The sequence below is a fragment of the Gavialis gangeticus genome, unplaced genomic scaffold (assembly GCF_001723915.1).
Source record: "Gavialis gangeticus isolate Ggan-Ray unplaced genomic scaffold, GavGan_comp1, whole genome shotgun sequence".
NCBI lineage: Eukaryota > Metazoa > Chordata > Crocodylia > Gavialidae > Gavialis > Gavialis gangeticus.
The window spans coordinates 54,218,944-54,232,433 of record NW_017728996.1 but is presented as its reverse complement, the minus strand read 5'-3'; the positions used below and the strand labels follow the sequence as shown (position 1 = coordinate 54,232,433).

Here is a 13,490-nt window from a genome sequence, read left to right as displayed (position 1 = left end):
CCCCCACCTGCCCCTCTTCACATCCCCTCCATCCCCATCCCCACTTATTCTTGCTCCCTGCACACTGCAGTCTAGGGCAATGAGTATGGCCCCAGCCCAGCCTACAGCAGCAGCATGCAACCTGCACAGGTGCTGTAGGGGCTGCACTCCATTCCCCAGGCTAGAATGGGGCAGAGATTGCCAGTGTGGAGCAAGGCTAAGGAGACAGGCAGCTGGGAGCAAAGGCTGGGGTAAAAGAGGGATCCAGAGGCTGGGGGGGGATGGGGAGCAGAGGCTTCAGGGTGGCAGGCACGAGTGGGGTTAAGCTGCTTGGCCTCCCCACGCTACCTGCTTCCCCACTGCCTGCTCCCCTGCAGCGGTGGGAGGGATGAGTTAAAGATAATATAATTAGGTTCTATACATGGAAAATTATAACAAATTTATAATTTATTAAATTTATAGAATTTAATTATTGGGGAGTCATCCTCAATTCATGCTCATCTTAGATTTCAGTAAATGTAGTCATATGTTTCTTAAATTAGCTAAAAAGAAACAGTTGTTAGCATCTTTCATGCCACTGCAAACTTGAACAAATCTGGTTAACATGTTGCACGTTACTTCACTCCTTCAGTTCTCCTTTTTAGCATTTTGGAATACTTTCACTTCACAAGAGCAGTACAAATCTGTCATAGGCCCTATTGTAATGCCTTTGTTTTGCATCGTCAGGGACTCTTATATTCAAGGGTGAAGAGGTTTTATCATTCATCAGTATTTGTGTCAAAGGAGGATCTTCATAAAACGACAGCTACTTTCATAAATGGCAAGATCGTTATTTAAGTTCTCAGCTGCCTGAGATAGAAGGGCAGCGATGGAGTGAGCTGCATGAAATCAGGCACCACAGCTTTAATGTTGGTGTAGAGCAGGGGTGTCAAACTCATCTCCTGCTCTGGGCCAGATCTGGATCCTGGGGCTTTTTGTGGGTTGTATCCAGTCTGGGGCGTGGAGTGGTTTGGTGGCTGCAGCTCAGGCTCCTGCCCTGTGCATGCAGTGGTGGTAGCAGCAGCAGCAACAGCCCCAGCTTCTGCTGCATGCCTCATGGCAGAGACTGCTTCTGCTGCTGCCAGGTGCCTTGTGCTATGACAGCAGTGTACATGGTGGTGACACTTCTGGTTCTGTCTCTGGCATGCAGCGCATGCCAATGGCAGGCCATTGGCTGAGAAGGTAGGACCACTTTGGTGGTGGTGACAGGCGAAATGGGGCGGGGGGGCATCTGAGGCTGTATCAGCCCTCATTTGACCTAGTGCTGCCAATTGCCATGTCAAGTAGGGACCAAGGGCTCCAGATTCTGCAGTGGGTCATTCACTGTGGCCCTACCCCGCAACTTTTGGTAGTCCACTTGTAGCCCAGCAGGCTGGATAGAGGGGTTCCATGCTCCAGATCTGGCCTGTAGGCCACATGTTTGACACCCCTGGTGTAGAGTGCTCCTGCTTCTCCCCCAGTTGGCAAGAATTCAGCTGTTAGTATTCCTGTTTCTTCGCTTGTGGCTGCCCATCCATCAGTGGGAAGTACAGGAGCAAAGAAGAGAAGGCATCCTGGAGCTATTGTGCTTCATCTGATCTGAGTTTTGCTTCACTGAACCAAAATTTCTTCAGAATTCCCTTGCTGCCTGGTTTCCTGCCATTCCCTATCCCCAGCATGGGAGCTGCCACAGTATGCTATAGCCCCACACTGTAGATACCCCCGCTCCTTGGCTTTGGTACCCCTCAGCTAGAGGAGCCTCTGATTCCAAGTTTGTGTTTGTATTATAGTGAGGGACCTTCAACAGAAAACAGGATTTTGTGGAAGTGTCTAGCTGGCTAAAGGCAAAGAGAGACTCTAATAGATCTGTCAGTGCCACTGCCTCCTCTTTGGTATTGGGAACTATAGCAAAGGATGGTTATTGTTATGTATTATTTCTATGGTAGCAGTGCCTGAGAACCCGAGTCTTAAACCAGGGCTGTGCTAGGCACTTTACATACCACACATGTAACCCTCCCCATTTTCTGTCTCCAGTGAGCTTACATACAAAAGACAATAGATGGGTACAGAGCAACAGGAGCACAAGGAGACAAAAGACAGCTGTTCAGTGAGAAAAGCACTAGCTGTAGAAGCTAGCAGCCTGAGGGCTCTTGTACACCAGCAGCCTTCCTGTTTTACTGGAAAGGAGTGTATTTGACAGAACGAGAGAGAGTTTCACAAGCTCCTGAGTTGGGCTATTTTCATGAATTCAGGATGGGAAGGGACCTCTCCCATCATCAGTTGTAGTTCCTAGCTATCACGGGCACCCACATCCATAAAACAAGCAAGCTCCATCTTCAAAGCATTTAGATTTTTTTTTTACCCCTCTGCTCTTATTGAGAAGCTGTTCCAGAACCTGCCTGTTGTTAGAAACCCTCTCCTGATTTCCAGTCCAAATTTACTCATAGATACTTTATAACCACTTGCCGCTGTGCTAACCTTAACTATCTTTTCCTTCCCTTTTATTTACCACCCACTAGATTTATAGTAACCAGGCATATCCCTGTTCCGCATTCATTTTGCTAATAAATCCAAGCTCTTCTAGCCTCTCCTCAAATAATAGCTAATACCAGTAGACCTTCTCTGTACCTATTCATTTGGATTAATTTTTCTTAAATATGCCTGACCAGAATTAGACACAGTATTTCAAATGAGGTCTTATCAGTGCCTTCTGCCATCTCTTGGAAATACATTGTGACAGTTCTCCTGCAATCAGGTATTACATCCAAATCCTTCTTTTTCTTAGTTGCTTCCATGTGAGGTCCCAGTTTAAGATTTGTTACTAGTCTCCTAGAACATGACCTTATGTTTTGTGCTGTGGAACTCCATCTCACTTCTGTTGGTCCAGTTTGCAAGGTCATCCAGCTCTTTCTGTATAATATCCTGCTTCCCCTCTGTACTAATGATACCTCTGAATTTAGACACATGCAGATTTCATCAGTAGACTCCAGTTTTTGTGCCAAGGTCATTCATGAAAGTATTGTACAGGATTGATCCCATGCTGATCTTGACAACCCACTGCTGTCTCCCCTTTACCTAATACTTCCTCCACTTTACAGTTCCTCTACCAATCTCCATCTTCTCCAGTTTAACTAATAATTTCTCATGTGACATTATATCAAACACTTTACTGAAGTCTGGAAGATAAGATCTACTGCGTTTCCTTTGTCTAGAAATCGCTTGTCAAGATCTCAAGCGAATCAGCATGAGCTACCTTTGCTAAACTTGTTGTATTTTATACTATTTTTCATTTTTCTGCGCAACTTTTAGGAATTCTTTCCTTCAAAATTTGTTCCAAAGTACTATGTACTACTGAGCTTGAACTATTGGACCTGTAGGGTTGTCCTTCTTTTCAGTCTTAAATGTGGTACTACATCTGCTATTTTCTAGTTATAGGGTACCATCTCTGATTAGATAGATTAACTGAAAGCATGTACTATCAGACCTGCAAGTTTGTATATCAATTCTTTCCACATCTTACCCTGGGGTTTGACAGCAGCTCCCCAGCACCATCTCAATGTAACCTTTTTACCATCCTCCCCAAACGTGAAGATCCCGTTTCATGAAAAGAGCAGCTATAATGTCAGAGATTGTTTCTGCAAGCAACAAAGCTGCGAAATACACTGACGCTATTAATTAGCATTGGCCTACACAGAACATACTTCACAAACAGCCTTAAGCTATAAACTTGTTTCCTAGAACAGGGAAACAGGTTGGGATGATGGACTACTTGGATGTTTTGTTTGTGAAGATAGGAGTTGGGAACATCTCCAAATTGCTGGAGGACTGGCATCAAGCCTGTGACAGCATTTGTGCATGCAGCATTTGTGCCAATGGTATGACTTGAGGTGAGGAGGAGAGGGCATGTATTTGATAGATAGCTTAACTTTTCATCTCATTGTTTTTGAGGCTTTGGGCTAGGTGTTATAATGCATACTGCAGTCTTGACTGATATACAATGTAACGTGCTTGTGTGTTTGGATAAGCAAAGAGTAGTTTGGGAAAAAAAAATGAAGGACTGATTAAGTTGAAACTGTCACTTGCCAGCAGTTGGCCTTTGAAGGGGAACAGTATTTCTGAGCTCCCTTTAAACTGAATTGGAAGGAGAGGCCAAGTGGGGGAAATGCTAAAAGTATGGGGCATAGTGGTCCCCAGTGTCCATTCCTTTAGTTTCAAAAGAGAAGAAAGCTGTATGTCTACAGATGGGTAGGTTGAACCCCGCCTTGGAATCCTCTCTTCTCTTCCCAGCAGACACTTGCCTGCCCATTGTCCATAAATCAGTCCTTCCCTTTGCGTCTTTGTTTGTGTTGCTTATCTTTAACCCATTGCCGTTTGTCTTCATATCTCTGGTACAGTGTTAGAGAGGCACTCTGACCAGGGACATATACTGAGGGGCTGTGGCCTCCCAGCTGGAAATCGTATTAATCTTCATTGCTGCTGTATCACGTTGTGTAGTTTGCAGGCATTGTGAACACCCCTTCGTTTCTCTTGGCATTTCAATTTTCCAGATATTTTTTTTACCTATTGAAAAACTGTTTGGGATGATTTTTTCACAAATATATTAGCTGCACTTTTTTCTGCCCTGAATCTCATATCGTGTCTTGCTCATGTTTTTAACCTCTTGATGCAAGATGGTTATTAACTGATTACTGAACAGTTAACCAATTGAACCCCAATCAAATTTGTCTTTATTAAGTGATTTATTAAATGATGAGGAGACTGTTTATAGACAACCCAAATAGACTTAGTTAACATAATACTAATAATATAGCTCTAACCCAATAGAGAGGAGCAGATACAAGACACGTTTCTTTGAAAGCCTCCCTACTGTTTTCCTCTTGGCATTGCAAAACACAGTAATGGTGCATCAAGACCCCGTTTTCTCTTCTGAAAGCCTCTCTGGGAGGGGCTAACTTTTATAGGGAGGTGTTGCAAGATAAAAGGCTGGAAATTTTCAGAAACATCTTTGTTTCTGAGACCTTTGAGAACCAGACTAAGCCAGTTTCTCAGTGATCCTTGCCAGATGTCAGGAAAGATTTAATGTTACAAGAAAGTCTGGTTTGTTAAAAAGGGAGTCTTCCTTATCTCTGATATGCACCTGACTCAACATTTAATTGCAGCTCTTTAACTTGCATAGTGCCTGCTGGCCTATACATTTGCTGTCTCTTGCTCTTCACTCTCAACATGCCCTACACCAGTAATGTTCAGTAGTTTATTAGCACCCAAGTTCAGCAGTTCCTAAACTAAGGGGTGTGCCCCCTCCCTTCCCGTTATAAGTAGGGCAACAACAACCATATTGAAAGTCAGTGGTAGCACTGCAGTTTTGAGCCAACTGGAAGAAGGGGTTATTAGTTCAGAAGCAAGGTTACATGTGCAAAAAGATTGGGAATAGTCTTCCTTAAGAGTAGCAGCAAAGGTTTTTGGGAAAAGATTGGTTACATGAGCCTTGGCAGTGACAAATGTAGCAGTACATAACCTACCTGTAAACAGAGCAATGGAATTCACTAAATTATATTAATATGATTAAAACTAAATGGCAACATACGTGCAACTGGCATGGTTTATAAATAAGCATGCTGACACTCCCCAGGCTACTTTTCTGTTGTTTATCTCTGTCAGTGGTGTTCAACATTCTCTAGCTTGTGTCTCATCTGTGAACTCCAGTAACACACCGCTTACAGACTTTTTTCAAATCATTAATAAACGCATTAGATGGGAACTGAGCTAATACTGAATCCTGTGGTTTATAACTGTGTTTGCTTTTGGGAGCCACAGAGGAGCTGTGCCTTGTATTAGTCTTCTAATTCCAATTCTTTTCCTCTGCTCTCCAGGTGTATCCACTGTGGAGTTGTCTTCACAACGCTTGCAATGCTGAAAGTGCACATTCATGAGAAACACTGCGAAGTCTTCCACAAGTGTTCTTTTTGTCCAATGGCCTTCAAGTCTGCAGACACCACTGCTGCTCACATCACTAGCCAGCACCCAACAGAGTCTCACAAGACTACTCAGTAAGTACCATTACACATAAAGGCCTAAGGAAGTTGTGATATTCAAAAGCTTGCCTATGTGTATACCAGCCATACAGTTGGTCCAATATCATTCGCAAGAATTCTTGCTGTTCGCATCTCCTGGACCATCTGGGCAATGTCACCCCACACTACCATTACATATTGACTCGCTGTGTTTGGCAAATTGCAAACAATCAGTGTCTGCCCCTGTTTGAGTGGAACTTTCCCTTGCCCACTGCAAGGACCCTTTCCTCCATAGAAGGTCTGCCTTTACATATCCCTCATGAGGAGGAGGAGTTAAAACTACTGATGCTTTTGCTGCTAGTAGTGGCCTAGTTCCTATCAGATCCTGCTCCCCTGGCCCAAACTGGGGATTTTACTTCCTGGGCCCTTTCTCCAGTCTAGGAGTGAACTGAGCTGTAGAAAGAAATCTAGCATGGATGAACGTGTCATCTACTGAGAGGAGGCTGCACTGCAGCTGCCCCATTTTTCATTCCCAAGAGAGGCAACAAGTTATGCTAAGTGCAAATGCTGCAGAAAGAGACTGGAGAGATTTTCCTGTGTGCACTACTCTGTTATCTTCCCTCCAACCAGCGCTGAAAGTGCATGTGTGTTGGGGGGGCGCGTTCTCTGAATATTTTTCTTCTGCTGATCTGTGCCTACCCTGTCTACCTAGGCATGTGGATAAGGGGCTTAAAGGAACTTATGTTTTAGAAAGCTCAAGTCTATGCCTGAGACATTCCATTTCTCTACCTAGTTCCTTCAAATGGTTCTGTGCTCTGTGCAGCATGTTGGGAGCATCGCCCAGGAATGTGGCTATGTATAGGTAATACATTGGAAGAACTCCGTTTACTGGGAAGTAACTGCTGTTCTCAAGGCTAACTTAGTGAGATTTCTTGTAACCAGTGTCTTGCAATTTTGATTTGGTTTGATTGCATTGTTCTAGGGTGATCTACAAATGCTCATGTGAGACTGTTTTCAACAAGAAACGATTGCTGCAGGAGCACTTCCAGCAGAATGCCAACAAACTGTTGGTGGGAGTATTTAAGTGTCCACAGTGTCAGTTGGTGTATATGCAGAAACAGCAGTTAATGCAGCATGTCAAGGTAGGTGGTAGAAGTTGACTTAATGATAACACAGAACCCTGCTTGCCTTGTGAATTTGTATGCATCCCTGGTGGCAAAGATGTGTTGGAGGCTTTGTTTCTTGCCAGGGGCAGCTGATGAAAAATAAAGTGGAACAACACAAGTTTCATAATGCCGTAATAATAAATATTGTTTTATTACAAAAACATACTACCATGAAACAGATTTCTCTTCAGCTCTGGTGACATTTCCCAGGGAACAAGGGAGTGATCACCTCATCTGTAGTTTACTCAATTTTTTGACAAAAGCCGTTTTAAAAAACAACAGCCCTAAAACTTTGTGGGTTTTTGATTGGCAGCTGTTTGTATTGAGGGAAACAGAGTGCAAATATTTTCATTGCTGCATATATAACTGGAAGAGGAAAGCTGATGGCAGAATGAAAACTGTGAAACATTCTACTTAGAAACAGTTCTGCTCCTACTAGTATTTCTTATTTATTGTGATTATTTCCCTTGCACTTTATATTAAAATAAATATGTGCACAGAACCAGGGATTTGTTTCCTCAAATAATGTATTCTCTTTAACAGTGTACACAGTCTCCAGACTGAAAAAGGTCCCTGCACTTACCTGGAATATGCAATTATTCAGACTTAATATAAACAGGACTTAAGTTCCTCATGCTGGCTTTGCTAGGATATTTTAGGGCTATGAATAACCTTGAAAATGAGGAGAGCTAATCAGTTTGGGGGTTGCTCATACCACAGTGCTGTCTATGCTTATTAAGTACAGAGTCCTATGGGGCTGTGGTATTAGCAGCTGCAAAACTGACTGGCTTCTCTCATTTTCAAGGCTTCTAACAACAACCTTGAGTCAGATGCTTCCCCTTCACTCTTTCTGGAGCAGCAAAGCCAAGTACAATTAGTTACAAAGTAGATGCCTACAGTTCCACTTACTATGCAGTTTAACCAGGGTACAGTTAAGTTATGAGGTAGACAGTGGGCTTAAAGATGTTCAAGTGGTTTTTACATCCAGTCTGCAGAAAAAGGGAGTTTTGTTATACCGGAAGCAGCTGGCAACAACCTGAGACTGGCAACATATTTTGTGAAACAATCACTTATCTGGTATGCATATAAGTGGATGTCTTCTGTTGCTTCTTGTTAATTTTGCAGTATTGGTATAGATTCCTTCCTAATCTGTACAGTAGGTAGAGTTGGGGAGGTGGTAGGGAGGGGAAGGGAGAAGGGAATTTAATTTTATTATTTTGCCGTTACAAGCTCAAGGAAAAAAATCCTTTTGTTGTCCTGTCCAAATTTCAGGGCTTTCTTTGAAAAACCTAAAGTAAGCATTTTTATCAACTGCACACTGAAGATTTTTTTCAGTAAACTGAAGATTTTTTACAGAAAAGATATTTTTTGACAAAAATTTATGAGTCAGCACAAAGGTATTTCCATCCCTAGAAGCTTTCACTGTATTTTTTTAATCTGCTCACAGCAGCCTTCTATTACACCGGGAAATAGGAGATTTGATTACCCCCATTTTAGATGCTTAAATAGGAATAATGGTGGTGTTCATAAAATTACCTTGCTACACACTTTGGATCTTTGATCTTCTTGCAACTGAATCCTAAAACCTGACCTGACATTGTTTTAAAAAATCATTCTAAATGTACACACCACTCATTCTATTGAGGGATCCTGTGAAGTCATATTGTCACTGACATCCCAGTACTCTCACAGCTGCCATTTATAATGAACAGTCCTTTATACCAATGGAAACCCTATTGCTTTCCAGGTAGCCTTCACCATGGGCAGATGTAGGATTTTGAGAAGTGAGTGCAAATGTTTTGATATATCATTCCACATGGCACAGCACATTTTTGTTCAGTTAAAGAGAAACTGGATGCTTTACTAATATGCTAAGGGGATGGCAGTATATTATTCAGTTTAAGATCAAAGCAAAAATAAATATAACTTTTTGGATTGTGCACTAATTCGCTAGATTACATATAAAGATTAAACTAAGCAAAAAAAATTATCAAAAGCTATTGTGTCATTAGTCCTGTAGTCACTGTAGTTAAATGCACATCACTTATTCAGATTCATAATACAAAATCTGGTCTTCTTGAGAGTCTTGATAGTGCCTCCAGTACTTCACTGTCAGTCATTTCTACACCTGTGTTAATATCACCTCGCATGAGTTAAGGTTTTTATCTAGAGCTGATAATGAGCTATGAAGTCAATAGACTGCTGCAGCACTGCTTGAATGGAAGTACGTGCCTTTCCCACACAGCCGGTTTTAAAATGTCACTATAGTAGGAATCAGTGGTGGGTGCAACTGCACCTCTTCCCTCCCCACCCTTTTGATCCACCCTTGGTCTTCCCTGTTGTTTATGAAAGTTAACTAACACTAAGATATATGTACTTGGATCTTATATTTTGCTATTACTCTAGTGTGGGAATGTTAGCACATCTCAATGTGCAAAACCAGCAGTGCCCAAATGGAAGGTCATCTTGAACATTCCTGTATTTTCCAGTATAACAGATTGTGAAATTGTGAACAGAGTGTTTGCTTACTTCTGCTTTTATTTATAATAAAAGTGTACTGCCATAGGATTAATTTTGAAGCCATTTTTCCTTGTTCTAGTTTAGAGCCATTTCTCAGAAGGCAAAGAATGAATAAACTTTCAGTAGTTATGATTTGGCTTTCATTTGAAAATCTCAGAAACCTTTGTTTGGCACTGAGTTAGCACTTAAAGTGGCCCTTGGAGGTAGATAAATATTAGTCTCCCCAGTTTTCAGTTGGGGAAATAGAAATGTCAGAAAAACTAAGGCTGAGATTTTTCAAAAGGGCACCCATCTCCCGCTGGCTTCTTTAAAAATTCCAGCCCAGCTGACGTGTGTAGCAGAGCTTGCCAAATAATACTCAAACTTCCACAGGTCTTTAGTTTTACACACTGGGGCATGTTTTGTCATTAATGGCTTTCCCAACCTTCAGTAAAACTTTAGAATTGAATTGACCAGGGTTTTTAGTTGCGTTAAACTGACATGAGTGAAAAACACACTGTTTTTGCTTATCAAAGCAGAGCCCCCTGAGATCAATATAGAAGCTGCATGGTCTGTTCCTGTGTTCAAGATAAGGTAATCTATTCTAGAAGACAGTTTTCTAGGAGAGGTGTTACTGCTGATCAGACAATGGGATCCATTTTGATGGTATTTGTGTGCGTTTGAGTTGTTGAAGCACAAGCTTGGGAGTTAAGAGAGCTAGGTTCTGCTGTTCACTCTACTGTCAAAGTTGCTTCACTTCTCTGCACCTCAATTTCTTTCTGTTAAAACTGATCTGATGACAGGGACTTCCCTAACAGCTTGGTGAGCATTGATTTATTTATGCTTGTAAACTGCTTTGAGATCTTCAAACAGGGAGATGAATATAGACAGTATCTCCAAGGGTGTGGAGTTTGTCCATCATGCACACCATCTGAAACAAGCAAGAGGCTCGGCCTTCTCAAGTGAGGAGCAAGCCTGTTTTAGAGGTCATGTTTTGTGTCTTATTATGAAAACATAATAGAAAAATTCCTGTCTCCTTTCTTTATTACAGCCTTTACTCTTAATAATTCCTGGGAAAATTTAAGCATCTGAATTATCCCTGTGTGCATAGATACTATTACAGTCCCTTTGGGGCTGTCTTTGGGACTTATTGGCAAGTGACTGTTTTATTTGGCCTTCCTTTTACCACAGCTTTTAAGCTGTAGGTTATTTTCTTTGTCCTCCATTTTGATTATGAAAGTAGTTTGTTTGCTGTTCTGGGACATTGGGTCCAATTGTGTTGTAATTCTATGGACTATCTTAGAAGCCTGGCAGCGTGCATCCAACAGAGACTTGGTTTCTGCCTTTGGTTTGTTCAGTGTGCAGAGAACATTACTGCATTTATTTTGAACTCTGAAAAGAGAAGTCTCTCCAGTTGTGGAGTTCCCAGCTGTGGCAGCAGACTTTGTCCTTTTAAACCATTACGCTAAAGTATATTGAGAGAGAATACTGTATTTACCCAAATACAAGGAGAGGTTCCCCCCGCCTGTTAGCATGGGGGAAAAGAAGCCCATTGTCTTAAAATCACCTACAAAGAAATGTTGCTAAATACATTGACTATCATTAAGCTGCTGCCAAAAGAAGCATGTGCTTAACCATGGAAACCAGTTATAAAGGTGATTAAATATAGCCAACACATGACTATAAAACACATGGCCCATATTGGGCAAATATAGGAACCTTCTACAAAAATAGATTCATAAAGCCAATCTGAATAAGATTATGATATTGCTCATTTAGTGCAGTCCCCCTTACCATTGACTTTTTTCCAAGTCATGGTGAGCCACTACTTTGCATATGTTTTGACTTCCTCTTCACTCCCACAGCTAACCTGCATCTTTCTTTCCCATTTCCAATGTTCCTGTTTTTTTGCCAGCCTTAAAGGCCTGGCAAACATTGAAACAGGGCCCCAAATAGTTCACCCAGAATCCCTCTGTCACACCCTCTCTTAGCCGTGCACATATGATTAGTGTAGTCCTGCCCTCCATGAGGTAAAGCTGGAGCAGGTTGCCCGGCACCTCATCTGCATGTAAATTTTTGGAGTGTCCTAGGGCTCATGACAAGAACTCCTAGTTCTAGTCACAAGTGGGGTGCTAATTAGCATGTGGATCCTTTATAGGGAGTATCTGGAGTACACATACCTACTGAGCAGTGCTGAGGGTCACCATGGCTTGAAATGCCATTGATTCTGGTGGGGTCCATACAACTAAGTGTATGGGCACTGTATGTTCATTGCTATAGCTATGTTTAATTTCAAGGTTATTGTTTTACTTATCTGGCAGTGGAAATACCATGACCACCAAGGTGGTTTTCCTACTGGCTGGGGAAAACTATAAATGTGGCAGGGGGTAGTACCCTGACCAAGGTAAGGCATAGTTAACTTTCTACTTTCTCTTCCATTGGGAAGATCTTGGCTATATGCTGACTTTATGGAAATGGGAGACTTCTCCCTAGCTTGCTTCTGTGGCCATACAGCTGAGGGCAAGTGAAACTCAGGGGCATCCGAACCCCATTGCTTCTAGGCTTGGGCCTGCATGTAGGATGCCTGCCAAAGGATTTGGAAACATCTGAAGCTCCAGGCTGGGATGGAGGATGCTTCACAGCAGCAGGGCCACATATGGTTCTTGAATGACTCATACAGATTTGGAATTGATTTGGCTGATTTGACTTGGGGGACACAAAAAATTCCTTAAAAAATGGTTATTGTTTTCAAATTGCTTCTTGGCCTCTTGTGGGATATTATCAAGTGTAGGGAGTATCTGAAGTCCTGGACCAAAGATTCTAGGATGGAGGATGCTTGCCTGTAATATCTAGGGGCATCTGAACCCCAAGACCTCCAGACTTGGGCCTGCATGTAAGATGCCTGCCAATGGATTTGGGAGTATCTGAATGCCCAGAATGAGAGGTTTGGGATGGAGGTCGTTTGCTGGTTGTAGCTCCGTACATGGTATTTAGAATGATTGAGTTCTACTTGCTCAATTGATATGATTTTTGGAATGATTGATTTCTGCTCAGTTGATCTGATCTGGAACTGATTTGGCTAATATGATCCGGAACATGAAATATATTATAAAAAAAAAAAGGTTATTAGTTTCAAATCTGATCCCCTCTGTGCGCTCAGGGGTAGCTGGATTTGACAGTAAGGACTGGGAAAGGTTTGCCAGGGGAAAAAGGTGAGGGGAAGCAGAGAGCAAAAGGGCTGGCTGGCCTGGGAAGGGTCAAATTCAAGGCAAACCTCTAATGATTAGATTCTATACCTGGAAAATTATTAAAAAAATTATAATTTTTCCATATATAGAATCCAGTGATTGTGAGGTTGTCTTATATTTGAGTAAATATGGTAGCACCAGAGCCAAAAACCATGCTTCCAAAATACTGGAAATGTACATTTCTCTTCCCTTTTCAATCAGTGATCCCAAACAGTCACTGAAAATGCTATGCCTATACTACCAAGAAAATGCCATTGTAATACAGACATTTTATGGTGGGAACTTTATATATTTCTTTAAATATTTTTTCCCAGGAAAGCTTTCTAGCCTTTTCAAATATGTGTTGGGGGACGGGGAGGGAGAGGAGTGACATGTTGCTTGAATTATATTTGACAGCTGATGCTCATTTTTTATTATTCCAACTCAGAGTGTTCATGGAGTCCCCCAAAATCCCGAGGAGCTCTCTAACCTTCGACAGAAATCTGAGACAACATCAAGCAACCAAGTTCGTACACCACCAAAGGAACAGACAATGACAAATGGTCATAAACTCCTACAAGACCGTTTTA

At 41.9% G+C, this 13,490-nt stretch overlaps 1 protein-coding gene across 2 annotated transcripts in view; it reads left to right on the top strand.

Annotated features, from left to right (window-relative positions):
* The window catches only part of ZNF592 (zinc finger protein 592), an 88,026-nt gene that overhangs the window by 48,335 nt on the left and 26,201 nt on the right, over window positions 1-13,490 (top strand). The window contains exons 3-5 of one of the 2 annotated variants that reach the window (XM_019504562.1): window positions 5,868-6,044; window positions 6,991-7,150; window positions 13,349-13,439. In XM_019504562.1, the coding sequence (XP_019360107.1) occupies window positions 5,868-6,044; window positions 6,991-7,150; window positions 13,349-13,439 (428 nt within the window). The remainder of the gene's footprint in view (window positions 1-5,867; window positions 6,045-6,990; window positions 7,151-13,348; window positions 13,440-13,490) is intronic. The other variant, XM_019504561.1, reaches the window with a different exon arrangement.